Below are 26,461 nucleotides of genomic sequence, written 5' to 3'. Positions count from 1 at the left end.
GAAGAGGGAGTCAGATCTCATTACGGATGGTTGTGAGCCACCATGTGGTTGCTGGGATTTGAACTCCGGTCCTTCGGAAGAGCAGTGGGGTGCTCTTACACACTGAGCCATCTCACCAGCCCTACTGGCAAATTCTTACCCATTCAGCTATTTTTTCAGCCCCTCATTCCATTTTTATGGCTGAAAAATATTCCACTGTGGCTGGAGCAGATTCTTGCCCAGCCCAGCTAATGCAAAGGTAGATTGTTTCTGCCTTTGTGCTACTGCAAAGCGTTCTATAAAGACTGGTCCAAGCAACCATGTGAATGTTTCACAGAGTTCTTGGGGGAACCGACAGAATACAAAGGGTATTGGATTTGCTTATACAATAGGGACTGAGTGGTGTTCCAGTGCCAGAGAGCCCCAGGAGGCTCCCTGGAGTGCTGCTACTGTTTGAGGTATGTGGAAAGGCTTGGGCTGGAGCTTGACGGCAGTGAGCACTGGAGAGGCGATCCCATACTGAGACAGGCTGCTGCTTCCATTGGGACTTCCATGGTGTGGCTTAGTCAGGTAGCTGTTACCCAGCCCCTGCTCTGCATCACTCATCTGCAAGTGTGGGCATCAGGAACCGGCTTTATGGTTGCTGGTCACCTCCAAATCCAGTGATGATGTCACCCTAGGTGACCAGAAAACGACCCATGTCTGTTGCCATGGCAACCGCCATACATTCCCAGTGTCCGTCCATCTGCCTGCCCTTATCTCCTTCTTCTTTGTTGCTCCCTTCATCCTTTTCTCCCCCAGTAAACCTCTCCCGTGGAACTGTGCTGGCCTGGTGTGATGAACCACCACTCTAACACAACAGTAAGTGCCACCCTAGATACAGCCTCGTGTATCTGGGGTATCCACTAGTTCAGTCAAGTAGACAACTGAGCTTTTGTAGTTTTCAGACAGGGTCTATGTAACCCTGAGTGGCCTAGAACTCAGGGCTCAGACTGCCTCTACCTCCTGAGTGCTGGAATTAAAGGCATGCACCACCACGCCCAGTCATCTATTCTTACTACCATAAACATCTGAGATCAAGCTAGAGAGCTCAGCAGTTAACAGCTTCCACTTCTCTTTGCACCCATGTAGGGTAGCTCACAGCTGCCTGTAATTCCAACCCTCAATGATGGGGTGCCTCTGGCCTCCTTGGGCACCCATACTTATGAGCACATATACACAAAATTACATAGGCCCTTAGGCATTTTAATCTCAGAACTTGGGAGGCAGAGGCAGGGACAGCTTTAAGAGTTTGAGGCCAGTCTGCTCTACACAGGGAGACCCTGTCTGAGAACCAAGCTAAACGCATGGATGAGCGCCTGGGCGCTGTATCCACAATGGGACAGATCTGTTCTTCTAGATCTGTGGTGAGGGTACCAGAAGGGAGGTATGGCAGGAAGCTGCATGCCCGACACTACCCCATCACAATCCAGAGGCGGAGGCATTGACAACCACTTCGAGGCCCAGCCTCTCAGGGCACCCTCCACGCTCACAGGACAGCGACTGTGTCCTGGTATGACTAAAACCCAGCAAGTCCTTCCTGTGCTTTCGAAGTACACTGGGTGTATCTCAGGTGCTTGCTTAGCATACACCAAGTGGATCAGATCCCCAGCAGCCAGTTAAGGTGAGTCAGAAGCCAGCCCAGGAACACTAGACAGTCTCAACACTAAATGCTGACCAACACTGGGGCGGTCACTAGTAATTTCTGACCAACACTGGGGCAGTCACTGGTGATTGACAAGTCTCTGCTCCTTAGTGAGTAAAATGGCCGGGCACAAAGGGGCGGGCCAGCACACAGTCAATGCTTGCCCTGGGGGGCCACATCACTGAAGATGCCACCTGGTCAAGCACCCTGCATATGACATGATCAACATGTGGTCCAGCAGGTCTGTGACTACAGTGGTGTGAGTCCCTCAAGGACAGGAAAGCACTAAACAGCACACAGCCTCTGTGACACAGCTTTATTGGGTAACACTGGAGCATCCCCAAGTGGCTCTGGATTACTGGTGTGACAGGCTGACATTAGATGACTGGGGTGGGGACCCAGCACCTGGGGGTGAGATTATGCCCACTGAATGGCTGGAGAGACAACAGAGCCACATTTATCATCACACCAGCAGAGGAGGCTGAGCACCCTTCAGCCCTTGGGAGCTAGCCTGGCTTTACCATTATCACCTGCCCATTGTTCCAGAGGCCACCAGGACTGGAGCAGGGCCCTCTTCCAAGTCCAGCCAGCCTGTGGGGTGACCAGCAAAGTCCCAGTGCCTTCAGGATGGTGTCTTGCCAGGGGTGGTGGCTTCTGATTTCTTTGATGCTCCCTTCAGCAGTGCAAGCCTCTTAGGCAGGCTGGAGCTGGCCTTCATTACCACGTCATGCTCTATCTTCTTCCGGATCCCCACTTCCAGGCTCTGTGAAGGGAACACAGCAAGCCCTTATTCTTCCTAGCCCAAAAAGACACTTCCTCTGTTCTCTGAATCTTCCTTCTGTTCTCTGTGAACAGTTTCAGACTCAAGATCTTCCTGCCTTGACTCACCCCTGCAGGCCTGTATGCTACCATGCTCAGGTAAAAACCAAACCAAATCCTATTCTGTGTCTCTGCTCACACCCATTTTACAGATGGGGAACAGAGGTTCCTGCGTTAAGTAGGCACCTGTCCAGGGTCCCAAAGCCAGGGGTAATGGTGATAACCCTTTCTGTCTCACACACTTTCCTAGGGCTCCAAAAGACCACAGGCCAGTTTAAGTTACTGACTGGCAGTTACCCCACCCATTCCTGCTCTGCCTGAGCTCCTTATGACCATGACAGCTTCAGGGGGTGGGCACAGGAGGTCTGAGGAAGATAAAACTGTGTCGGTCATGAGAACATGAGACAAAATACAGCTAATAAAAAAGGTTCCAGGAACCGGGTGTGATGGCGCACACCTTTAATCCCAGCACTTGGGAGGCAGAGGCAGGTGGATTTCTGAGTTTGAGGCTAGCCTGGTCTACAGAGTGAGTTCCAGGAGAAACCCTGTCTTGAAAAACAAAAACAAAAAACAAAAAAAAAAAAAAGAAAAGAAAAGAAAAAAAGAAAGAAGTGGTGGGCCGTGGGAGGAGCTCACTTAGGACCTGAGAGTTGGTACCCACGGAGCAGAGCAAGCTGCTGGGTAATCTATAGACTTTATTAATTTTTTCTGTACAAGTGTTTTCCCTGCATGCATGTCTGTGTACTACATGTACACAGTGCCAGGAGAGAGCAGAAGAGGGCACTGGAAATCCCCTGGGACTGGAGTTAGGAATGACTGTGACCTGCTTTGTGGGTGCTGGAAACCGGATCAAGGTCTGTGGGAGAGTAGCAGTGATCCTAGCCACTCTCCAGCCGCTGACTCTCTAACGTCTAATCAGCTCAAGCCTTCCCACCTGGATCACCCGTTAACTCTGACAATAAAAAGCTAGACGCTGTGTGCACACCCCATACGCCCAGCACCCAGGTGACCGAGATGGGGCAAGTTTAAGCCCAGCCTGGGCTAGAGTCAGATCTTCTTTCAAAAAAGGCTGGAGCTGGGTGTGGTGGTGCATAACTTTAACTCCAGCACTCAGAGAGCAGAGGCAGGAAGACCTCTGTAAATTCAAGGCCAGCTAGGGCTAGGTAAGCTGAGACACTATTTTAGGAAAATAGGGGGTAAAGACTGGGGACATGGCTCTGTTAGTAAAGTACATGTCTGGCACGCACAAGTCTGAATTTAATCCACAGCACTACATAAACAGGGCTCAGTGGTCCACACCAGTAATAGCAGCACTCTGGAGGCTAGGCTATATAGCTCCATGCTAACCTAGGCCTGTGTGAGGATCTATCTCAAAAGCACAGAAGCAGACAGAACAAGACAACAAAACAGGGCTGGAGGAATAGCTCAGTGTTTAAGAGCACATACTTCTCTCTCAGAAGACCTGAGTTCTGTACCTAGCACCCAGGTCTGGCTTGTAGCTCATACCATCCGCAACTCCAGGAGATCAGTGCCATCTTCTGGCCTCTGTGGGCATATGCATTCAGGTGCACACACCACACATAATTAAAACATTATTTTGGAGGCTAGAACATCAGTCAGCTGTTAAAAGCACTATCTATCTATCTATCTATCTATCTAACTGCTGTGGTGGACCTTGCTCTATAGACCAAGCTGGCCTTGAACTCAGAGATCTGTCTGCCTCTGCCTCTAGAGTGCTGGGATTAAAAGGTCTGGGCTATCACAAAGTTTGGAGCGAAGACAAAAGGATGGACTATCCAGAGACTACCCCACCCGGGGATCCATCCCACAACCAGCCACCAAACCCAGACACTATTGCATATGCCAGCAAGATTTTGCTGAAGGGACCCTGTAATAGCTGTCTCGTATGAGGCTATGCCAGTGCCTGGCAAATACAGAAGTGGATGCTCACAGTCATCTATAAGATGGAACACAGGGCCCCCGATGGAGGAGCTAGAGAAAGCACCCAAGGAGCTGAAGGGGTCTGCAACCTTATAGGTGGAACAGCAATATGAACTAACCAGTACCCCCAGAGCTTGTATCTCTAGCTGCATATGTAGCAGAAGATGGCCTAGTCGGCCATCACTGGGAAGAGAGACCCCTTGGTATTGCAAACTTTATATGCCCCAGTACAAGGGAATGCCAGGGCCAAGAAGTGGGAGTGGGTGGGTAGGGGAGCAGGGCGGGGGGGGGGGATAGGGAACTTTCGGGATAGCATTTGAAATGTATATAAAGAAAATATCTAATTAAAAAAAAAGTTAAAAAAAAAAAAGTCTGGGCTATCACACCCGCCTGCCTAAGACCAGGGTTCAGTTCCCAGCACAGACATGACGGCACAAAACCCGTTAATAACTCTAGTTCTAGGGTTTTGGGCATCCTTTTCTAATCTCGCAGGGTACAAGGCACAGGCACTTGTGCCACACTCGCGCGCACACTCAGGCTAAACACTCATACACAATAAACAACTCGAGGCTATCTGCTGGCAGTCCCTAACGCACATCTGAAGCGCTCAGAAGTTAAGGGCGGGCCAGGATTCATCCAACTAGCGGAGGACACAGCCTTGCAGCTGGGAACCCTCTTGGCTGTCCGTCCGTCATCCCCGATCACTTGCATCGCTTCACTCACCTTCTTCAACTTCTGCTGCTGAACAACGCGCGCCTTCTTGGGAGCGATGACTCGACCTGGGGGAGAGACACCAGCCGGTGAGCCTGGGCGGGCCACCTCGAGTCCGCCATTCTCTCTCCCTGCTCCCCACCTCATTCCTTACCGCCTTTCCGAGGCCCGCGGCTCCGCTCTGCCGCGGCAGCCTTGCTTTTAGGTTTCTGCGCCTGGAACTTGCGTTGTCCCTGCGCCATGTTCTACCGCAAACCGGAAAAGGCGGGGCCACGTGCAGAAAAGCGGAAGTCGCGAGACGTCATTGGCTGCAGTGGGACACAAAGTCTCAAGGCCTCACCCGACCCAGAGAGGTGCACTTAAAGGAACCACTGTCCAAAGAGTTGGAAGAAAAATTATATTACCATTTTCAGGGGTGTGACCACATTTGTGTATTGTAAAACATGCGCGTTTTAAAAAAATGATTTATTTATTTCATTTATATGAGTACACTGTAGTCTGTCTTCAGACACTCCAGAAGAGGGCATCGGATTCCATGACAGATGGTTATGAGCCACCATGTGGTTGCTGGGAATTGAACTCAGGACCTCTCCAAGCGCAAGCAGTCAGTGCTCTTATCCTCTGAGCCATCTCTCCAGCCCCCAAACATGTGGTTTTTATACATAAAACTTCAAATAAAGCTTGGAGTCTGGTAAACGAGGAGCTCGTTTTTGGAGGAAAATTAAAGGAGTGTCAAAAACGTTCAGTAATCATTGGTGACGTGGCTTGGTGGGTAAAGATGCTTGCTGCCATGCCTGATTACTTGAGTTTGATCCTGGGTGGTGGCACAGGCATTTAATATCAGCACTTGGGAGGCAGCAAACTGACTCGCATAGATCACTTCCACCAGAATAAACCAGAATAAAGATGTTACTAAAAGAAAAAAATCCCTCACATTAATGCATTAATTTTACAGCTGTGCTGGGGACAGAGAGCAGTCTCATGTTTTCAGCACAGCTATAGACACAGCCCCAGCTGTGTTCTTTTTAATTTTAAAAGATTTAAAATATGCACCTGGTGGCTGGGAACATGGCTCAGGGTAAAGTGCATATTGTTTATGCATGAGAACCTGAGTGGTATCCCCACCATTCGCTGGTGCACATACCTGCTATCCCAGTGCTAAGTTGGCTGAAGTGGGAGGACCCCTGGAGTCTAGCCTGATAGCTGAATTCCAGGTTCAGAGACTCTCAAGAATAAAGCAAAGCAGGTTGTAGGGGCTCACACCTTTGACCTTTTGCTCAAGAGGCAGAGGTAGGTGGATCTTTGTGAGTTCTAGGGTAGCCTGGTCCATAGAGCAAGTCCAAGGGCAGCCAGAGCTACAAAAAGACTGCCTTAAAACATAAATATTTATCTTGATTACTGAACTTTGGTGTCTTCTTTTATAGGATTTGTTGTTCTAGCATAGAGGTTTAGTTCCTGGGTCCCAGCTCCCATCTGGCAGCTTACAACCATTTGTAATTCCAGTTCCAGGAGACCTGGAACCCTTTTCTGGTCTGGGAGAGCACCAGGGGTTTGCATGTATAACACTCACACATAAATAAAAGTAAATAGCCAGTAGTGGTGCATGCATTTAATCCCAGCACTTGGGAGCCAGAGGCAGGAGGATCTCTGAGTTTGAAGCCAGCCTGATTTACAGATTGTTCCAGGATAGCCAAGGATACACAGAAAAATCCTGTCTAGAAAACAAAACAAAACAGAATCAACAACAAAAAAATTTCAAATGTAACTAAGAGAACATCCTGATTATCTCTACTTTTGTTTGTCTGTTTGAATCTGTAGCCCAGGGTAGCCTAAACTCCAAATCTTCCTGCCTGGGCCTCCCAGGTGCTGAGATTACAGGCGTGTGACCGCCACATCTGTCTTTCATCCCATGCATAGATCATTCCAAGGATGAGCCTGGGATGTGACTCAGGCAGCTTTGCTGTGGATGCTGAAACCCTGCAGAACCTGGCAAACCATATCTGTTCCTGCAGCTGGAAGAGAGAGTGTGGCTGAAGATGAACTTTGGGTAGCCATTTGACAACTTTATTATAAAACCAGAGGAAGTCAGGGCAGGGCACGGAGGGTCAGCCAGTCATACCCAGGGACTATCTAGGGTCTGTCCCTCTGAGAAGACAGAGGCACTTAGGGCTCCTCGGAGCTCCTCAGGGGCAAAGACACCCAGTTCAGTGATGATGCCACCTGTGATGAGTTCGTGGGGGGTGACATCAAAGGCAGGATTCCAAACCCGGATTCCTGCAGGGGAGAGAGGGCACGTGAGGCTGGGGGTTGGCTCTGAGAACTCCCTGACTGTTGGCATTTGTCCTCACCACAGTAATTCTTAGACTACAGAGTCCCGAGACTCTAGTGATTCACACATACAATTAATGCAGGGATGCAAGCAGAGGCCAAGAAAGAGCACAGCCTCTTCATGCTTCCCAGGAAGGCTTCAGCCTTATGGATGGTTTCTACCCAACTCTTGCCTGCCCCTAGGATTTTAAGAATCTCAGAATCCACCCCAGGACCTTTGCACTGACTCAGACATGGGTGTGCTTTACCTGTTGCATCTGTTTTTCCGGTTCTTGGGATCGGGTGGAGCCCTTCACAGAGATTTCAAAAACCAGTTTAGCTGGGCAGTGGTTGCCTACTCCTTTATTCTCAGCATTTAGGAGGCAGAGGCAGGCGGATTTCTAAATTCAAGGCCAGCCTGCTCTACAGAGTGAGTTTCAGGACAGCCAAGGCTATACAGAGAAACTCTGTCTCAAAAAACAAACAAACAAACAAAAAAGAAAACCAGTTTAAAAAATGCAATTACTTCTCTAACACAGGGCCATACATGTAGCTTGGGCTAGCCTCAAATTTTCTATGTAGGCAAGGCCAGTTATGATGTCCTGGTCTTCCTGTCTCTAATTCCTGAGTGCTAGGTTTACCAGATGTACACCACCAAGATTGGAAAACTATTTTATAATGTCTCTGTTATTGAGATTTTTGTATATGTATGATGTATTTTGATTGCTTTTAACTTAAAATGTTTTTGATGTGGTTTTGGGGTTAAATCTCAGGCCTTGCACATACTGGCAAGTACTCCATACATATCTGAGTTATACTCTTGGCTGTCTTTAAAATGTTTATTTTGGGATGAAGTTAATATTAATTAGGCTGGCTCTGAACTGGCGATCTTTCTGCCTCAACTTCCTGAGCAGCCTCCAGGGCTCAGGGTTTCTGTGTAGCCCTGGCTGTCCTAGAACTCATGCTATCGACCAGGCTGGCCTCGAAGCTCTGCCTCCCACCGCAAATGCTGGGATTAAAGGCGTGTACTGCTGCCACCACAATCTGGTTTTGAGTTTTGAGATGTGGGGTCTCACTATGTAGCCCAGGCTGATCCTGAACTCCCAGCAGTCCTCCTGCCTCAGCCTCCCCAGGGCCGAGATCACAGGTATGGTATGTACTACCATCCCTGGCTTGCTATGCAGACATTTGTCCAGGATGAGACTTGTTGGTTTCTGACAGGGTATCACTTGGTAGCCCACTCTGCCTGAAACTCACTTGTACCATGTGGTGGTCTTCAACTTGTGTGGCTCTTGCTGCTCGGGCTTCTGACATGCTGGGATTATAGGTAGCACTACCACACCCGGCATACGTGTGTGTGTGTGTGTGTGTGTGTGTGTGCGCGTGCATACAGAAAGAGGGGCAAACCTCAGCTGTGGTTCCTCAGGAACTGTCTCACTTATGTTTTGAGCAGGGCCTCTCAGTGAGCCTGGGCACGATGGCTTCTGTCTCCCCAGTGCTAGGATGACAAACCTGTGCCACCAGACCTAGCTTTTTAAAAAGTTGGTTCTGGGGGGGCGGCTGGAGAGATGGCTCAGCAGTAAGAGCAGATTGCTCTTCCAGAGGCCCTGAGCTCAATTTCCAGCAACCACATGGTGACTCAAAACCATCTGTAATGGGATCCGAGGCCCTTTTCTCCTATGTCTGACAACAGTTACAGTGTACTTATAAAATAAATAATTCTCTTTTTTTTTCTGTTTTCTTTTTTGGTTTTTTTTTTCGAGACAGGGTTTCTCTGTGTAGTTCTGGCTGTCCTGGAACTCTGTAGACCAGGCTGGCCTCAAACTCAGAAATCCTCCTGCCTCTGCCTCCCAAGTGCTGGGATTAAAGGCATGTGCCACCACTGCCTGGCAAAATAAAAAATTATTAAAAAAAAAAAAAAAGTTGGTTCTGAGCCCCAAACTCAGGTCCTTTCCCAACTCTCTACCTACTGAGCTCCATCCCTAGCCTCAGTACTATTTACATGGCCTGGCCTTGAATTTAACCTCCATCATCATACCTAGAGTGCCAACCCCACACCTTACCCTGTGCAGCAATCCTGACTCCATTCAGGTCAGTTAGCTCCTGGCTGGGGCGTTCCTCTATGACAATCTCCTTTCCAGTCTCCAGATGGAGGTCACAGGATGAACTGGGGGCAGCCACATAGAAGGGGACACCGTGGTGTTTGGCGACAATGGCCAGCTGATAGGTGCCTATTTTGTTGGCTGTGTCTCCATTGGCAACAACACGGTCAGCTCCCACCACCACGGCTGGGGGTCGGAGGAGAGTTAGGGAGGTCACATACCTGGTTCTGGATGCCCAAGGCATGACCTACCCCACGGTGCCCAGCCCACTGACCTGACACACCCCGATGTGCCATGGCAGCCGCCGCCATGCTGTCAGTGATGAGAGTCGCAGGGATCTGCTCGTACACCAGCTCGAAGGCTGTTAGCCGGGCTCCCTGGTTGTAGGGCCGGGTCTCTGTGCAGAAAGTATGCTCCAATCGGCCCATCTCATGCAGTGAGCGGATCACACCTGTGGACATACCAGCAGACAAGCAGGGTGATCCAGAGGCCAGGGCTGCATGTGTGGTGCACAGCCTTGCCTGTGCCCTACACTCTTCCCACATTTTTTTTTTTTTTTTTTGGTTTTTCGAGACAGGGTTTCTCTGTATAACCCTGGCTGTCCTGGAACTCACTTTGTAGACCAGGCTGGCCTCGAACTCAGAAATCCGCCTGCCTCTGCCTCCGGAGTGCTGGGATTAAAGGCGTGCGCCACCACGCCCGGCTTTCCCACATCATTTTTACTTCTCCATCCTGACACCCTGAGGCTCCTTGGTCTCACATAGCAACCGCACAGTTCTGATCTTTAGCCCTGCCCTGTCCTCATCACTTAGGACATTTGTCATTGAGACAGGGTCTTGCTATATGGCTCAGGTTAAGCCTTGAAAGATGACCTTCTTTGTCCTAGCCTGCTGAGCGGCCTTTAGCACTTTTTGTCTGTTCTGCAGTGCTGGGGATGCAAGGAGCCCATGGCTTTGTATTCTGGAGGCAAGTGCTCTCCAGCCACACACCCAGCTCCTTGGAGGAGGATTCTCAGTCGCGCTCCACTGCTCACCCATGCCTCTAAGCCCCTTGTCATTCCTCTCTGTATTCTAGGCTGCAGGAGCCTGGTGTCTCTCCCATGGTTCATCACTGTGTTCTCACTCTTTGCAACAGTCAGTAGTTGCTTCATGACTGTGAGCAGAGTCAATAAACGGGGTATAGGAGCTTCTTTCTGAGATTGAGCTCTGACTCTGGCAGAGAACAGAGCTTCTGGGACCACCAAGGACCAGGAGGAATCTGCTGCCTTGACTCCCAAATCGCTATCTTGTGGCCACTTACTCAGGAGGTGTGACTCTCAGCTCCTCTGTCCTCTGGGAGTTGGCACTATGCCCCTTCTGTAGGTATGTGGTGCGGGCCAAGCCAGGCAGGCGACCCAGGGAAGTTTGTCGAGTCTGATAGCAGAACTACTTCAATCCATGTGCAAAGGGAGGGACAGGGTTCTAATGCATGGATTGGACTCCTTGATGTACCCACCCCTGCAGACAACTCCCCAAGGGTTTCTGTACAGGAGCTGATATACTGGGAGTAGGGAAAACGAACAAACAAACTAATATGCCGGGCTGGAGAGACTGCTCAGTGGCTAGGAGAACTTGCTGCTCTTACAGAGGACCTGGGTTTGGTTCCCAGTACCCACATGGTGGCTTACAATCATCTGTAACTCTAGCTTCAGGGGATCCAAAACCATCTTCTGTCCTCTGGGCACAATGTACATGCATGGTACACATACGCACAGCAGGTATACACAGAATATTATTTGAAAAATCAAAACAAAACTAATATTCACACTTCTGTGGTTGAAGTAGTTTCTTCTTTTGAGTTTTGGGGATTAAATCCTGGATTTTGTGTATACTAAGCTAAGTATGCACTCTTTTAAAGTATTTATTTTTATTTTTAAAGATTTATTTATGTATTTTATGCATATGAATACATCACCGTTGCTGTCTTCAGACACACCAGAAGAGGGCATCAGATCCCATTACAGACGGTTGTGAGCCACCATGTGGTTGCTGGGAATTGAACTCAGGATTTTTGAAAGAGCAGTCAGTGCTCTTTACCACTGAGCCATCTCTCCAGCCCTAGTGTTTATTTTTAATTATGTGCATGTGTGTCTCTATGCATGTAAGTGCATGTGCTCGTGGAGGCCAGAAGAGGGTGCTGCAGGTAGTTACTGTGGGTGCTGAGAACTTAATAGGTCTTTGCAAGAGGGGTCCATACTTTTAAGCTGCTGAGCCAGCCCTAGCTAAGCAAGTACTCTTGCCACTGAACTACACCCCTAGCTCCAGTTGCTTTGCCTTGCATCCCATAAAGACTCTCCCATGCCCTAACAATTGAAGATGCCTCCTCACCTAATGCTGTACCATACCCAGCCGTGGCCAGAGCACCCGTGTTACAGTGGGTCAGCACGGTCACCTTGCCACCCTTGGGGTTGGTCTGCTCTAGAAGATGGCGGGCTCCCAAGTCCCCGATGCTCCGGTTGTCTTTGAGATCCTTCTCCAACATATCCTCGGCGAAGCGGATCACTCTGGGGACAGAAGAAGCTCTTAGCACTGTTGGAAGGGAGCTGGCTAACTTTGAAGGGGCCACCCTTTAAAGGTGAGGTGGGGTTCTGAGAGCCTGAGGACACTGCCACTCTGATCACTAATATAAGTGAGCCAGGAGCTGGGGCTGACGCACAACAGTAAACACGAGGAAACCCTTTACCTCTGTGATGATGACGTCATGGTGGGAGAGGCAGTTGATGAACAAGAAGGGGCAGAATCAGGGACAAGGTGTTTTTACAGAAGGGGAGGGGAAGGAGCAGGAACTTGGAGATGAAGTTCTAACTCCAGTGTTTTAACGCTCTAGACTCTAGTCTCAGCCAGAGGCAGGAGCCATACCGGTGCAACAGAAAAGCAGTAAGAACAAAGTGGTAAGAACCGCTGGACCGGAAGTGGGATGGGGAAGAAAAAGGTAGAGAGGAAAGCTGGGCAGAGCACACAAGACTGGTCCAGGATCCCGTACCTTTCCCGCACGGTCTCTTCAGTGGCACCCTCTCGTTCCGCCTCCTGGGCTGCCACCTGACCCAGATCGCGGGCGGCGCGGGCCATGTTGACAGCGGTGGGCCGGGCGGCGACTAAGAGGCGCAGCTGGTCTCGCACGAAGGCCACCAGAGCAGCGAGTCCGGGACCGCCGGCGCCGGCCCGCAGCTCCACGGCCAGGCTGAGGCAGCCGACCAGCGCGATGGCCGGGGCGCCGCGCACCTTCATGGCGCGGATGGCTTCCTTGGCCTGCTGCACGGAGCTCAGTGCCTCGTAGTGGCAGTGTTCTGGCAGCTGCAGCTGGTCTAGGATCTGCAGCGAGCCCGGCGAGTAGCGGATCGCTTCCAGTCTCATGTTGCCTACCCTGCAGGGCCACGATGAATCCTGCACAGGCTGCGGGGCGGAGTTGCGTCCTGCCGCGTGCGCGTGCGCGTGCGCGCACGGGCTCCCTGGTTGTCCGGCGATCAGCGTGTTCCGGAGTGGCTGTAACTTGTCCCAAGACCGAGTACGAGCTCCATGATGCTCGGTGATGGGGTTATTTTTGCCGGAAAACGTCCATCCGTTACTGAAGCGATGACTTGGCACTCTCAGCTCTGCTCATCCACGGCTCACAGACACCCAGCGCTTAATCAGCGTGTCAAACGACCTTCCGTGGCACTACTTTTGTCTCCATTTTTTTAAAAAAGCAAGCACCATGAGGGACGTTTATTCTCAGGGGCTGAAGAGATTGTTCAGTGGTTAGGCGTGCATACTGCTCTTATAGAAGACCAAAGGCTTCACAACTGCCGCTAGTTTTAAGGGATTCAAGGCTCTCTTTCAGACCTCAGTGAGGCAACATACTCACAACATGCAAACACACAAAAATAAACCTCAGATTTTAATTCCAGCATTCGGGAGGTAGAGATGTATCTGTGAGTCTGGCTCCACAATAGTTACAGAATGAGTTCCAGGACAGCCAGGGATACATGAGAAACCCTATCGTAAAGCTGGACCACACCTTGTCTCTATTGCCGGCGTGCCAGGATGACAGTTGTCTGCCCACTATGCCTGGCTGGATTAGGGTGTTTTTGAGGTTGTTTCACAAACATCCCTACTGGCTGGCCACAGCCACTATGAGTGGCCCACACCAGCCCATGACATGGAGTTTGGATGTTCTTCCTGCCTGCCGTTAGCTTTATTTCTCTGGCTCCAGCAGCCTGGCCCTCTTTCAACCTTCCTTATGTAGTCCTTGACACCTCCTAAGGGGAGGCCAATCTTGGTCAGTATCTCAAACCCTTCATCGTGCTTTGTGGGGCCACACTGCCGTCACAACGATGCTGCAGCAGCATCTGCTTAGTTGGCTGGAAGTGAGGGCAAGGCAGCTACTAGATGAGTTTAGAAACAAGGCAGGGACAAAGAACAGCACTTTAATGCTCAGGTATCAGGGTTACATCAAGGCACAGGCATTCTCACCAAAACCAAATAAATAATAATCTGTATAGGAAGGTAAGTCTGTATCTGGGCTGGCAGCAATGTGCCAGTCCCTAAGGTCTGGACGCGTGCTGGCTTCTGGTCCTGGAATTCTGACTCCCTTACTCGCTCTCTGAGTCTGAGTAGTCAGCTACCAGGGAGGCGTTGGGGGTGTTGGGGTTCAGCAGGTCTTCCTGGAAGGAACCTAGGGGCAAGGCCTGATCACTACAGTTTCTCTTGGACTCTGAGGTCTTGCCGCCCTGGGTGGTTCCTGGCGGCCCTCTTTGTTCTTCTGACAAGGAGTTGTCTGCTGCACACTGAGGACTTTCTGGAACGTCTCGAGACTTTCTCCTCACTATGCCCAGGTCCCCCACCGTGCCTGTGCTGCTGGGGGGTGGTCTGCGGCCCTGGCACAGCTTCTTCAGGACGCTGCTAGCTTTGTTGCTGCTAGCACTGGGTCCCTGGGCTGAGGGGAACCAAGAGCGGTGGATGATCTCTGTCCGCTTCATTCGCTGCTTATCCTCGTAAGCTGTAGGAGCATTGGACAAGGGGCAGAAGTTCAGGGGCAGAGTGGGCACAGAGCACATGCCCCTAGTCTTGAGCTTTCTTCCCACCAGTTTAAATAACAGGGGCCCTAGGGACCAAGTGCCTCCAAACCCTACAACCTCTGCTTCCCAAGGACCTCCCAGTCGGGAGCTGGCACTCACAGTCCAGGGTGTGCAACCTTAGCAGGGCAGCCAGCCTGCGGTCATCCTCAGACTCTGGCACAAGAGGGATGTCTAGGCTGGCTTTTGCCTGCAGTGCCTGGTCCTTCTCTTCCTCCTCCTGCATGGCTTTCTTCTTCTCCTGTGGGTGGGTGTGGCACACAGGCAGGGACATCAGAACCCTACTTCATTGAGACCCATAGGTCTCAGTCCAGCCATTGGGTCTGCTGCTGCCTGACACTGAAGCAAGGGAAGGGCCCACACAGAACCTGTGATACAAAAGCAGCCTGTGTGTAGGCTCTCTGAATGTCAGTGTCCTGCATTCATGACAAAAAGATGGACACGTGCCACAACACTACACTTTGATCAGTGATGGGCTGCAGGTGTGACCTACTAGATAAATCATATAAAATCTGATAAAAAGGTGTGCTGGCCCATGCCTGTGATCCCAGGCAGGGATGAGAATTTAAGGCAATACTTAAGCCTGAAGCATATTGACAATTCTGGGGCCCTAGAATTTTTCCTACTGTTTTATTTGGGGGATGGGAGGGCAAGGTCTCCCTCGGTAACTCAGACAGACTTGGAACTTGAAGTAGTTCCCCTGCCTCAGCTTCCTGAGTGTTGTGGTTAGAAGCATGAACCACCAGGCCCAGCTTTCTGGTTTTGAGGTTAGTCTCCAACTCCTGGGCTTGGGTGATTTTCCCATTCCAGTCCCCTGAGTAGCTAGAACCACAGGTAGACACCATTGAAACTGGCTCCCTGCTTCTGTCAAAACTTAGTTCCCTCTGTGACAGCTGACAACATGAAGCTTTGGAGAGGCAACTTTGTGAGGGCTCTTTCTGTCTAAGGGGACTTTCACAGTGCCTTACACAGGAGTCCACAGGGAGCATGTGTTCCATCTGCCCCTTGATCCAGCGGAAGTTTAAGGAATGAGATTGGGCACTCTGTACATGGTCAGTCTGTAGGTGGCTCACTGCTAGATTTCCAGCTTGCACAGCAGTGCATAATATAATTCTAGAATACATTTCCCAGTCTGTGGTATGTTTGCTATAGCATCAGGAAAAGATCTAGGCAGGGCATGACTCCTGTGCTGTACATAGGGAGCATGAAGCCAGACAAGAAAGGACCAGCTTGCAGGTAGGATGCGGGGACACAGGTCTGAGTCTGCTCCTGTTTCCCCTGGGGCTTCCCTCACCCGGAAGTGCCTCCGTAGCATGCTATTCAGAGCGAAGTCATCCTTCCAGGCATTCTGTGCTTCCTGGATGTGGCTGAGTGTGGGGAGGGCCTTCTTCAGTGTGCTTCGGTCAGCCTCACCATGCTCTAGGCGGAACATGGCATCCGTCTCCAGCTTCTCTTTCTTCTCATGCTCTGCAAGGACACCACATAAGCGTGACTCTGGGGAAGCAGCCAGAGGTCGTGTGGGACGGGCAAGCAGATGGTGCTCACCTGTGGTCAGCACCTGCTCGTTGTCTTCCATGTCCCAACGCTCCTCCTTGCGACTGGCACCACTCACGATGACATAGTCACAGTTGGCAGGGTCTGTTTGCATCTCGATGTAGTTGACACAGAGGTGGCATTTCATCCTGAACCTAAAGAGGAACTGGAGTTAGGATGCTGTGGCTCCATCCTGAGACCCCAGAACCACTGCCCACTTCCTTTGGTGTACTACACACTTCCAGAAGTCACTGAGTATCCCTGCACCCAGCTCACATCTGGGCGAACCCTGAGGAAGACGCACTGGCTTGCATACAGATGGAGCAACCAAGAGGCTGAAGGTGGGCCTGGAGGGTCAAAGTATAAAGCCTGCTCAGCATGTTCATGTTGGCTCTCACCTCTAGGGTGACAAAATAACCCAACAGAACTGGTAGGTGTGCTGGCACCCACTTGTGATCCCAGCACACCCCAGGCTACACAGTAGGACCCTATCTCCACCTCCAGTCCACCACCCAGACACGGAAGCTGGCTCTTTCATTCCTTTATCTGCTCATTCCTCACCTATCTACCCACCCCCACCCCCCAGTTCACCCACTCACCTACCCACCAGTTTATTCATCCACATGTCTGTCTACCCATCCATCTACCTACTAATCCATCCACCCATTGCCTGCCCATTGGTCCATCTATGCATCCATCTTCAGATCCATCCACCCACTCATTCTCTCCCTGTTCTTTCCCACTTATCTAGTCACTCACCTAGGCATCCTCATACCCACCCACCTACCCATCTGTTCACTCCTTCCCACTCCCCTCTACTGGTTCTTCTGTGCCAGGCTGGGTGCCAACAGTTGGGAAAGCTAATAAGACAATCTGCTCCGGGAGGGGCTGGTGTGCCTGGGGTGAGCATGCCCCAGCAAGAAGAGCTACCCCACAAGAGGGGACAGCTTTGCAAAAGGGCAGTGTCGGAGCAGCACAGCGATGGAGCCATTTAGCTTCTGTGTGGAGGGAGCAGAGGTTACAAGGTCTGAAGCAGAGTAAGAGAGCCTGAGCTTTTACTGGGGAAGGTGGGAGCCATGAAGGATTGGAGGAGGTTGACAGGCCAGAATGGACAGTTCTACAGAGGACGGCTCTAGAGGAAGATGCTGCATTCCCTTCCCCTTCAAGACTCCTCTATAGACTCTTTAGCCCGTGAAGCCAACCCTATCCCTGAAGTGCCACCAGATGCACCTACCTGTAGATTGGAGTCGTGTAATAGTTGCCAACCTTCTTCTTTTCTGCATTGTAGCGCACACCTGAGAGGGCGGGGAAAGAGAGAGGCTGGGACCATGACACCGCAGCAGCTTTTCTTTGGGTGGGAGACAGACAAACTGCTGTTTGCTGCCTGGGAAGGCAGGCACCCTGCAAGGGCCCAGAAGCTCACAGTAGGAAAGAATGAAGTTTGGGAAGCACTGGGGTACCTAGGCTATAGGACAGTGTGGACTGAAACAGAAAGGCCCGGTCCACCCTGCTTCCACTGACTCCCAACTGTGTCCCCTGGGCGAGGTGCCTCATCCCTCTGGACCTCTGTCTCCCATCTTACCAACAGAGATGAGGGTGAAAATGTCAATGGAAAGATGGGTGTGGGGTATGCCTGTGACCCCAGCACTCGGGAGACAGAGGCAGAGGCAAGATGGAGTTTGCGGCTTACCTTGATGACACAGCCAGACCCTGTCTCAAATACATACATACATACATACATACATACATACATACATACATACTACTCGAGTGAATAAGCTCAGCTTTCATTATTCTTTTTAAAACTACCTGATTTTTCCTGGGAGGTAATATAGTCCTATCTTCTGAGTGGCAGGTACTGAGCCTGGGTGCTGCCCGTGGCATGGCCCGGCTGCTCCTCTCCGGGGCAGCTGCTTTAGCTTGGGCTAGAGGTGGCCATGAGGTGTCTGGGGGTGGTTCAGCTCCCTGTTTTCAGTCCTGGGAACAGGACCCAGGGTCTTAAAGCTGCCCAGGGCCTGATCTCTGCCCCAACAGTGCACACCTCAGGTAGGTCTAGGCTGTGGGCCTCTCACTTTCCTTCCCTTCCCACAGCCACCTTGTCTCCCAGATCTCTGCATCTAGGTTGTCATCGGACTTCCTGGAGCCTAGCTGACCCTGAGGCAGGTCAAAAACCCGACAATCTCTGCCCCATAGCCTAGCCTAGCAACAGCATCTGCCCTTGCTTTTCTGCCCTAGTGATGGATCCAAAGAAAATCCCTGCCCTGCCCTTGCCTAGGATCTGGACCTCAGGGCCTAGCCGTCTCATTGTTCTCTGGCTTGGGTACCTGCCACCTTCTGATTTGCCCTTGGGATTGGCAACATTTCCAGTGTCTCATAGTACTTGGCACAGAGGGGGCTGAAGGGGTGGGCAGGGAAGGTGGGACGGGCGACACTCACCCACCCTCACCCATGCTCCCCCACACTCACCCATGCTCACCCATGGTGGCGCTCACCCATGCTTACCCACACTCACCCATGGCGGCGCTCACCCACGCTCACCCTTGGCGGCGCTGACCCACGCTCACCCATGCCGATGTGGTTCTTACAGCCGTCACACCAGATGTTGTATGGCATTTCAAATCTAAACAAAGACAAGGACTTTTTATTGTTGTTTCCTTTAAAAGTTTTTTCCTACATTCATTTATTGACTTAGCCACCGTGTGTGTGGTAGTCAGAAAACGGAGTCGATTCCTTCCTTCTACTACGTGGCTGTGGGCACTGCACTCAGGATCTCCGGCTTGGCAACACTTCACCCACTGAGCCATTGCTCCCCCACTCCCTTTTTTCTTAAGATGTATTCTGGCTGTTCATGAACTCTTGGACTTAAGTAGCCCTCCTGTCTCAGGCCATCTAGTCCCGGGTAGGTAGGAGTATACACCTGTACAGGCCCTGGATGGCCACTCTTTCTTCTGGGCTCCTCTCCTTCTCTATCACCCTCTGGCTTGTCCCACCCAGAGGAAGAGCCTGGCCCAGCCCTGGAGTCAGGATCTGACCAGACAATGGCAAAGAAGGTTCAATATGTCACGTTTGGTCCTGGCCTTAAGAGCCCTGGCACTTCTGCTTCTTTTGGAGCCATGGTACTGTTGGTCTGCTGGAAGAGCGACCCGCTGTGGAGCAGTCTATCTGTACAGGCCAAGGCCCCACAGGACTAGTCTTCTGCTTCCTGGTACTCATCAATGAAGGAAGAAGGCCTTGTCAGGTCCTTCCAAGCCCACCCAGCCTTGTTATCAGTAAAAACTGTTTATTGTTTTGTTATACAGCAATGGCTGACTGATGCAATGTCTACTGCTTTATGGAATTATAACGTTCCAGCACTGAGTCAATCAATCAGGGGATATAATTGAAAGAAACTGGAGATCTTGGGAGAAGGGAGGGGTAGTTTCTTACCGGATAACAAGGATGCCTTGTGAAAGCTTCCGAGCCCGTTCTCGAAGTGGGTGGCTGTTGTGGTATCGGTTGAGAGAGCCATGCTGTATGGAAAGGGTGAGTGAAGCCAAGCAGGACCAAGCTGGGTGGCTTATTCCCCTGCTGTTCCTACTGCTGGGAGACAATCCTCCCAAGGAGGAGGGGCTTCATTCTTACTCCCTACAAGCAGCATGGGAGGTGTGGAGGTCTGTACACAGCTTGGAGCCAGGGACAGACTGGTCCTTGGTATCTGAAGGAAGCAGTTCCAGGAGCCCCCAGGGACACCAGAATCGCTAGGAACGCTTTATATGCAATGGCATGGTAACTGGGTAGAGCCTGCACACACCCAGGGGCTTTCGAGTCTTCTCTAGGTGACTTGTGACACTTGGCCCCGAGGCTGTGGGGTTGTGGGGAGCTGCTCACCTTTTCGGGGTTGAAGTCCGGGGGGTAGTACTTGTTCTGGCCTTTCCTTTCACCCTGGAAGCAGAGGGAAGCATGAGTTGGAGAGGGTCATGCAGGGCCCTAGCGACGTGCTGAAGGTTCCACCCAGTGTCTGACCTACAGTGCAACCTGGATAGAAAACCAATTACTAGAGCTTTGGAAAACCCCTTAAGGCAATACACAGTTTTATTGGAGTGGTTACGAGCTCCTGGGGACTGCAGGCAATGGTAAAGAAGTGGGGATGGATGGACGCTGACGATGGTTTGTCTTTTTTTTTTTTTTAAATACAACAGAGTTTCTTGTAGCTGAGCTAGCCACAAACTTGCTCTGCCTGTAGCTAAGGCTGGCCATGATCCTCCTTCTAATGCTGGTATTAGAGACATGTCCCACGCCTGGCTTACAGGTTGCTGGGGGTAGACTCCAGACCTTCTGCTAGGCAAGCACACCACCAGCTGAGTTACAGCCCATTTCACTTTTTTTTTGAATGAGACCGAACTTCATTCCACAGCCAGGCTGATCTTGACCTCAAAGCAATCCTTCCACCTCACCTCTGAGAGCTGGCATTACGGGGGTGAGCCACCATGCCCTACTGGCATTTCTCTTAGATTACCCATGAAATATATTTAAAGATTCTCCACTACCCTAAGCTATGGCTGTCAAGCTGGTCTCTAAATCTGGGCTGTGGAAGAAGATCCACTCTGATGTGGTAGCTGTGTCAGGGGTCAGAGGTTTCCATACAACAGGGGCTCAAAGCTAAGGCTTGTTCTTCACAGAAGACTGTCAGTCATCAGGGAGAAATAGCTGACCAGAATGTCTCCCAGCGGAGTGGCATTGCCTATACCACCCCACTCTATATCTAGCCAGGTTCCCATGTCCCCTTCCAGGGTCTAGACCAGTAAGTGTGGTCTTTATCCCTCATCAAGGAAACTTCTCTTTACAACAAAGACCACTATAGAAAACAATAACCCATCAATATACAGAGTTGTGGAGCTGCTGTTCAACTGCAAAACCCTCCCACATCCATGGTGCAGCAAACATTGTGGAGGAGGAGGCAGGGAGACTGTAAGGTCCAGAGGATCAGGGACTTTGCTGTGAGACTGTCTCTTAGAGACATCAGAAGATATACTCATCTCTTTTAGTGACATCAGAAGGTATACCCATGAAGTCTTACCCACATGACTGCCCAAATGTGGGCTGAACAAGAATATCAACCAACATGTCAAAGCGGACAGGGTGAAGACCATGAGGTCTAGGCCTCTACCCTATACACACAGCCACAGACAACTGAGGGAAGCTAGGAGCAGGAGAGGCTGCCCTCCCCTGAGAGAAACACACCAACGGGTTGCCCAGTGCCAAATGTTAGCCCTGAAAACATACACAAGAGTGACAGTGTCTGGATTCAATAGGTTATATTAGGGAATGTATACACAAATTCATATGTGCAGGCAAGAATAGCTGATGACAAAAGAGGCCGTGAATCTGAAGGACAGCAAGGAGGGATAGATGGGAGAGTTTGGAGTGAAGAAAGGAAGAGAGAAATGTTGTAACTAAAATACAGTTTCAAAACCAAACAACAAAATCCATGGTCAGTTCGGTGGATTAGCCCCCTGGTAAAATGCTTGCCTGAGGGCAGTCCTGCCCTGGGAAAAGTCTATCCACACCGTACACGGAAGAAGATGAACACAAGATGCCGAGTGAGAAAGCAGACAGGACAGCATAGTGTGTTACATGCTCACAGCAGGCAGACTCAGCTGGAAGCAGCGGAGTCGCGATCAGTGGTGCTGAGGCAAGAGTGGCTGGCTCCTCAGGGCTGACGGTGAGTAAAGGTGTCAAAGGTGTCCGCGAGCAAGCCTAAGACCTGAACTTGAAACCCGGGGACCACATGGTGGAAGGAGAGAGCCAACTCCTCCAAACTGACCCCCACACGCATGCACGCCTGCTCTACAATAAATAAAGAAAGTACATGACTATCTACTTTTAAAAGAGTTACTGCTTAGCTTAGTTGTACAGGATCTCCTTTTCAGAGTGACACCTTCCTAGAGCTACACTGAAGAAGGAGGGGGCGGGGACACACACACTTCACAGCGCCTAATGCAGGGCTGGGGTAGGGCAGGGCTCAGTGGCAGAGCACCCGCCTAGCGCTTGCAAGGCCCTGACTTCCATCCCCAACTCTGCAGCAGGGAGGCATCATCTCTGCACTGGGACTGGATCTCTGAGAAAGAAGGGCCAGGAGTTCAAGATCATCCTTAGCTAAATAGCATCAGAAAGGAAGGGAAGGGGGCAGGATGGGAGCAGGATCTCGACAGAGAGGATAGACGGCTTGTCGGGTGGTAGTTCAAGTTCCCAGCAAAGCTCTGAGACCATGATACATAACAATCAATAACTACCACTCAAGAGCCCGGGAGGGACAGGGCTGCCAGGACTCCAGATATGGGAATCTACTCACCATCTTGGGAGCTGCCTATAGGTCCTCACTAGCAAGGCTGCAACTGTGAAATTGGCCTGGTCAACGCATGCAGTGAGACGTGCCCTCCTGTGGAGCCTCAGAGGCCGCACACGGCTGTCCTGTAGAGGTGTGGCTGTGTCACTTGGACCTTCCTATTTCTTGAAGTTCACAATAGTTCTGAGTTGCAACCTGATGCGGAGCCTCCAGAGAGTACAGGAGTGTCCAAGGAGAGCCTGGAGGGGAGACAGACAGACAGTTAAGAGAACCATGTGGCTCCAGACTCTACACTGGAGTGACCGAGCAGACACAATACAATTGGTGTCCTAACCCTTCCCTTAATTCCTACCGCCTGTCCTGCTCCTGCTGCAGAAGCTGCAATGGGCTTTGAAATGTACATTTTAAAATATGAATTCCTGCATGTGCGCATGGCATGGTAAGCACATGGAGGTCAGAGGACAACTTGTAGGAGTCAGTTCTCTTCTTTCCACATTGAACCTTTCATCACTCAGGTTGTAGGGTTGGTGGAAAGCCACCGAGCCATCTTATCGGCCCGATACTTACATACACACACACATATATATGTGTGTGTGTATGTATATATATATATATATCCACTCAGCATCACGATGCCCTGACTGTCTAGTTTATAATCATATCTACAGGCCTTTCTGCCTCCCACGCCTTGCCCTCTGTAGAAGTCTCTTACCCCTCTCCTCTAGCCAAGCTGAGTTCCTGGCTGTCTTCAGAGAGCAGGCAAGCAGACTGCTCCTGAATTACTGAGAAGGACTCGGAGCCTCCAAAGGCTAAGACAGTGCTCTCCCACTGACTCCCACTTCCCCGACCCTCACTGGAGGATTCTAGGCAGGGGCCCTAGCACTGAGCTATAGCCCATGCCCTAGATGTACTGTACTGTGCTAGCTTCAGTCTTGCCACATCTCACTGCTATGGTAAATTTCAAACCCAGGGCGAATGGCTGAGGCACCTAGTTAACATATCAAATCAGACCTGGCCACCGGGTCCTTCCAGTACCCCTTAGCCTCTGTCCCTACACATTAAGGGGTATGGCTGACATATCTTGTTCCCTACCCTAAACTTTGCAGCCCAGAGGCTAGGCTGCTCCCCCACAAAGGCTCTCTCTCTCTCTCTATATATATATAAAACCCAGACATTTGAGTTACCCACTCCTTTTTGTATGTCTGCCCGCCTGGGTGCTGCACCTTCTCCTCTCTCCCATATGGTCCGGCTCACTCTGGCCACGTCGGCACTCGGGGCTCCCCAGATGTCTCTGCCCCTGCTCTCCCTTTTATCTACAATCAACTTTCTGCTTCACTTAGGAGTAACCATGACCTTTTTTCCTTTTCTCTTTCTTCATTTAGTGATCACGGAGGACTCACAGAGCATCAGAGGCTGTTGTTGGCAGGGCACTTGTTTGTGTGGGGCAAAGCTTCAAATGCAAACTGAGGTGCCAGAATTCAGAAACTGCATTTATTTAGGATTTTCTCCACTCTTCCCAGCTGTCTTGAGGATTTTTTATTTTTAATTTTTTGTTTGTTTGTTTCTGTTTTTTTGAGAGAAGGTTTTTCTGTGTAGCCTTAGCCCTGGAAGTCACTCTGTGATCCACCTGCTTCTGCCTCCTAAGCACTGGGATTAAAGGTGTGTATCACCAACTCCAGGGGTAAGGTTTTTAAAAGAGAAATTTATTTTTAAATAGTGTGTGCTTGTGCCCAGAGAGTCTAGGAGAGGACATTAGACTCCCTGGAGCTGGAATTACAGGTAGCCGTTGAGTCACCTGACATGGGGACTGGGAACTGAACTCAGATATTTCAGAAAAGCAGTATGTGCTCTTAACTACTGAGCCATCTCTCCACCCCTAAATTAAAACATTGTGTGTGTGTGTGTCCAGGTGTGACTGTGTCATTGTGTGCAGGTCAGAGGAGGAGTTAACTCTCTCCTTCCCCCACATGGGGGATGGAACTCAGATAGCTAGGCTTGGTGGCAGTGTCTTCACCTACTGAGTCATCGTCACACATCCTGACCCAGATACCTTTGATGACCAAGTACTTCAATGCCCAGCCAGGTTTGGGAGGCACAGCTACCTGAGTTTAAATTCAAGCTCCATTCTTTACCAGCTGTTGACCTGAGTCTGACTTTTCTGGATTGCCTGCTCATCACCCGTCAGAAGAGAATACAGCCCAGGGAGCGATGGTGTATGCCTTTAATCCCAGCATTCAGGGTGTGTGTGTGTGTAGAACCAGGAGGGTACACACTGAGTTCGAGGCCAATATGGTCCACACAGCCAAGTTCCAGGCTAGCCAGAACCACACAGGAAGACCCTGTCTCAAAAAGCAAAATCAAAACAAACAAAAATTAAAAACAGGGTAATGGGAGCGGGAGTGACTCTGGGGTTTGCTATACTGAAACAGTGTATGGGCTGGTAGTGTGGACCACCCAGCTTGAAGTGCTGTGTGCCTGGGGTCTGCTTTACAATGTTGAACATGTTTGTTTTGGAGACATGCCTTTCTGTGTAATCCAGGCTGGCCTAGTACTCCAGATCCTCAGCTTCTGAAGTCTTAAATGGCTAATCACCACAGGTAATATCACAGCCAGATTACACCCAGTCTGCTCAGGCGGACGCACAGGGGCTCTTCTGTGCCAAGGGTCATTCCTGACCTCAAATGCCACAGCAGACCACAGCTTGGGCATCAATCTCCTCTCTGCTGCTTTCTAGCTGCCTGACTCTGGGCCAGGGGCTACCTGGATCCCAGTTTCTCCATTTAGGGAAAAAAAATTTTTTCTAAAGGATTCAGTCGCTGAGACTGCCTTTGGGAGTCATGACAGGTGTTAAGTATTGAGAAGAACAGGCATGGGACAAAGAAAAGTGACCATTTCAAATTTCTCCTACCTACTAACAACTATAAAAAATATTTTTGTTATGTGTATGTGTGTGCAGAAGTGAGTTCAGGTGACCGGAAAGGGTAGAGGGTTGTATTCTCTGGAGATACAGGCAGCTGTGAGCTCTGGGAACTGAACCCTGGTTCTCTGCTAGAGAGCAAGCAGGTCAAGTTCTTAACCGCGGAGCCACCTCGCCAGCCTTACAAATTACATTTATTTGTTCTGCGTGTGTTGGCGGAGTGTGCAACGAAGTGAGAGTGTAGATCAGAGAACAGCCTACAAGAATCGATTCTTTCACCATGCTCAGGGGTCGAACTCATGTTGTCAGGTTTGGCCACAAGCGTCACTACCAGCTAAGCCACCTCGCCGGCCCCCAAGCTACTGTTCCCAAGCACTATGTTTCAACTCGGGCTAGGAGGGCTCATCTTCAGCATGAAGACGCCTAGGGGTGCCATTGGCCTAAAACGGCGGCTGGGCCCTGGGAACCCGCTCGCGTCCGCAGGTACAGCATCTCCCGTGCCAGGCCGCAGGGGTGGGATTGAGGACCTGCCACCCCCGTCGCCGTCGCGGACCGGTCCTCACCCCGTACCTACCTGCCCTCTTCCTGACGTCACGCCTCCACCAGCCCGGAAGCACACCCGGAGCTAAGAACCCGCAGAGCGCCCGCCTCTGCGGCCCGAAAGCGCCTGCGCAAACTGGAGCGAGGCACTTTCGTCATCTTGATTGGCTGAGACTATTGCAGACTGACCAATTCAGGCCTGTCTAGCCGTTAAAAGCCCCTCCCACCGGTAGTAGCCTAATCGGAGATGGCTTACTCCCGGAAGATCTACTTTGGTACCGCCCAACCCTCCTTGGCGGTTGCGTTTTCGAAGGAGCTGATTCGTCATTTTTAAGCTTTGATTTGACTGACGTTTGAGACCAGTTTTCTTGTATCCCAGTTTGACCCTGCATCTCATTATATTGCTGAAGATGACTCTGACTCGCCTTGTGATCTCCAAGTAGTGGGATTACCAATACAGCCCAGGCTATTTATTTATGGATTTTAAAAAATTATGTTTATGACCAGACTT

At 50.7% G+C, this 26,461-nt stretch overlaps 3 protein-coding genes across 6 annotated transcripts; all 3 read right to left on the bottom strand.

Annotated features, from left to right (window-relative positions):
• Positions 1-1,964: 1,964 nt before the first annotated feature.
• CUNH19orf53 (chromosome unknown C19orf53 homolog) lies at positions 1,965-5,476 on the bottom strand. Its single transcript, XM_021170673.3, has 3 exons — positions 5,289-5,476; positions 5,147-5,202; positions 1,965-2,426 (listed from the first exon to the last, which is right to left on the bottom strand). The coding sequence occupies exons 1-3, from the start codon at positions 5,374-5,376 to the stop codon at positions 2,286-2,288; spliced, it is 285 nt and encodes a 94-aa protein (XP_021026332.1). The 5' UTR covers positions 5,377-5,476; the 3' UTR covers positions 1,965-2,285.
• Positions 5,315-13,011, bottom strand: Mri1 (methylthioribose-1-phosphate isomerase 1). 3 transcript variants are annotated; one of them, XM_029480814.2, is made up of 5 exons: positions 12,565-13,010; positions 11,910-12,085; positions 9,818-9,994; positions 9,505-9,729; positions 5,315-5,505 (listed from the first exon to the last, which is right to left on the bottom strand). In XM_029480814.2, exons 1-5 carry the CDS (start codon positions 12,933-12,935, stop codon positions 5,471-5,473), a joined length of 984 nt encoding a protein of 327 aa, XP_029336674.1. In that variant the 5' UTR covers positions 12,936-13,010; the 3' UTR covers positions 5,315-5,470. The 3 variants fall into 3 exon arrangements, with proteins under 3 accessions (XP_029336674.1, XP_021026010.1, XP_029336673.1); XM_021170351.2 differs by lacking the exon at positions 5,315-5,505 and adding an exon at positions 7,177-7,408 and having other exon boundaries at positions 12,565-13,009; XM_029480813.2 differs by lacking the exon at positions 5,315-5,505 and adding an exon at positions 7,430-7,752 and having other exon boundaries at positions 12,565-13,011.
• A 960-nt stretch (positions 13,012-13,971) lies between these two features.
• On the bottom strand, positions 13,972-26,056 carry Yju2b (YJU2 splicing factor homolog B). 2 transcript variants are annotated; one of them, XM_021170456.3, is made up of 10 exons: positions 25,985-26,056; positions 22,500-22,732; positions 20,036-20,089; positions 19,595-19,677; positions 18,733-18,788; positions 17,403-17,463; positions 16,181-16,323; positions 15,930-16,102; positions 14,738-14,876; positions 13,972-14,559 (listed from the first exon to the last, which is right to left on the bottom strand). In XM_021170456.3, exons 2-10 carry the CDS (start codon positions 22,500-22,502, stop codon positions 14,153-14,155), a joined length of 1,119 nt encoding a protein of 372 aa, XP_021026115.1. In that variant the 5' UTR covers positions 22,503-22,732; positions 25,985-26,056; the 3' UTR covers positions 13,972-14,152. The 2 variants fall into 2 exon arrangements, with proteins under 2 accessions (XP_021026115.1, XP_021026116.1); XM_021170457.3 differs by lacking the exon at positions 25,985-26,056 and adding an exon at positions 23,682-25,968.
• Between the last annotated feature and the right edge of the window lie 405 nt (positions 26,057-26,461).

The sequence above is a fragment of the Mus caroli genome, unplaced genomic scaffold, assembly GCF_978045245.1.
Source record: "Mus caroli unplaced genomic scaffold, Mus_caroli_1 scaffold_10, whole genome shotgun sequence".
In the NCBI taxonomy this organism is placed as follows: Eukaryota; Metazoa; Chordata; class Mammalia; order Rodentia; family Muridae; genus Mus; species Mus caroli.
The sequence above is the reverse complement of the archived record's forward strand: the minus strand, read 5'-3'. Positions and strand labels throughout refer to the sequence as shown.

What these genes read in the sequence shown, in the direction of transcription:
- CUNH19orf53 (XM_021170673.3), bottom strand. Translation starts at nt 5,376, where the DNA reads ATGGCGCAGGGACAACGCAAGTTCCAGGCGCAGAAACCTAAAAGCAAG. An exon ending in CCGCGGGCCTCGGAAAGGCG is followed by an intron (nt 5,203 to 5,288) that starts GTAAGGAATGAG and finishes TCTCTCCCCCAG; the next exon opens with GTCGAGTCATCGCTCCCAAG. An exon ending in AGCAGCAGAAGTTGAAGAAG is followed by an intron (nt 2,427 to 5,146) that starts GTGAGTGAAGCG and finishes TTCCCTTCACAG; the next exon opens with AGCCTGGAAGTGGGGATCCG.
- Mri1 (XM_029480813.2), bottom strand. Translation starts at nt 12,935, where the DNA reads ATGAGACTGGAAGCGATCCGCTACTCGCCGGGCTCGCTGCAGATCCTA. An exon ending in GAAGAGACCGTGCGGGAAAG is followed by an intron (nt 12,086 to 12,564) that starts GTACGGGATCCT and finishes TTCTGTCCCCAG; the next exon opens with AGTGATCCGCTTCGCCGAGG. An exon ending in AGTCAGGATTGCTGCACAGG is followed by an intron (nt 7,753 to 9,504) that starts GTAAGGTGTGGG and finishes ATCTCTGTGAAG; the next exon opens with GGCTCCACCCGATCCCAAGA.
- Yju2b (XM_021170456.3), bottom strand. An exon ending in TAAGAACCACATCGGCATGG is followed by an intron (nt 17,464 to 18,732) that starts GTGAGCGTGGGT and finishes CCGCCCTCTCAG; the next exon opens with GTGTGCGCTACAATGCAGAA. An exon ending in TACACGACTCCAATCTACAG is followed by an intron (nt 16,324 to 17,402) that starts GTAGGTGCATCT and finishes GTTCCTCTTTAG; the next exon opens with GTTCAGGATGAAATGCCACC.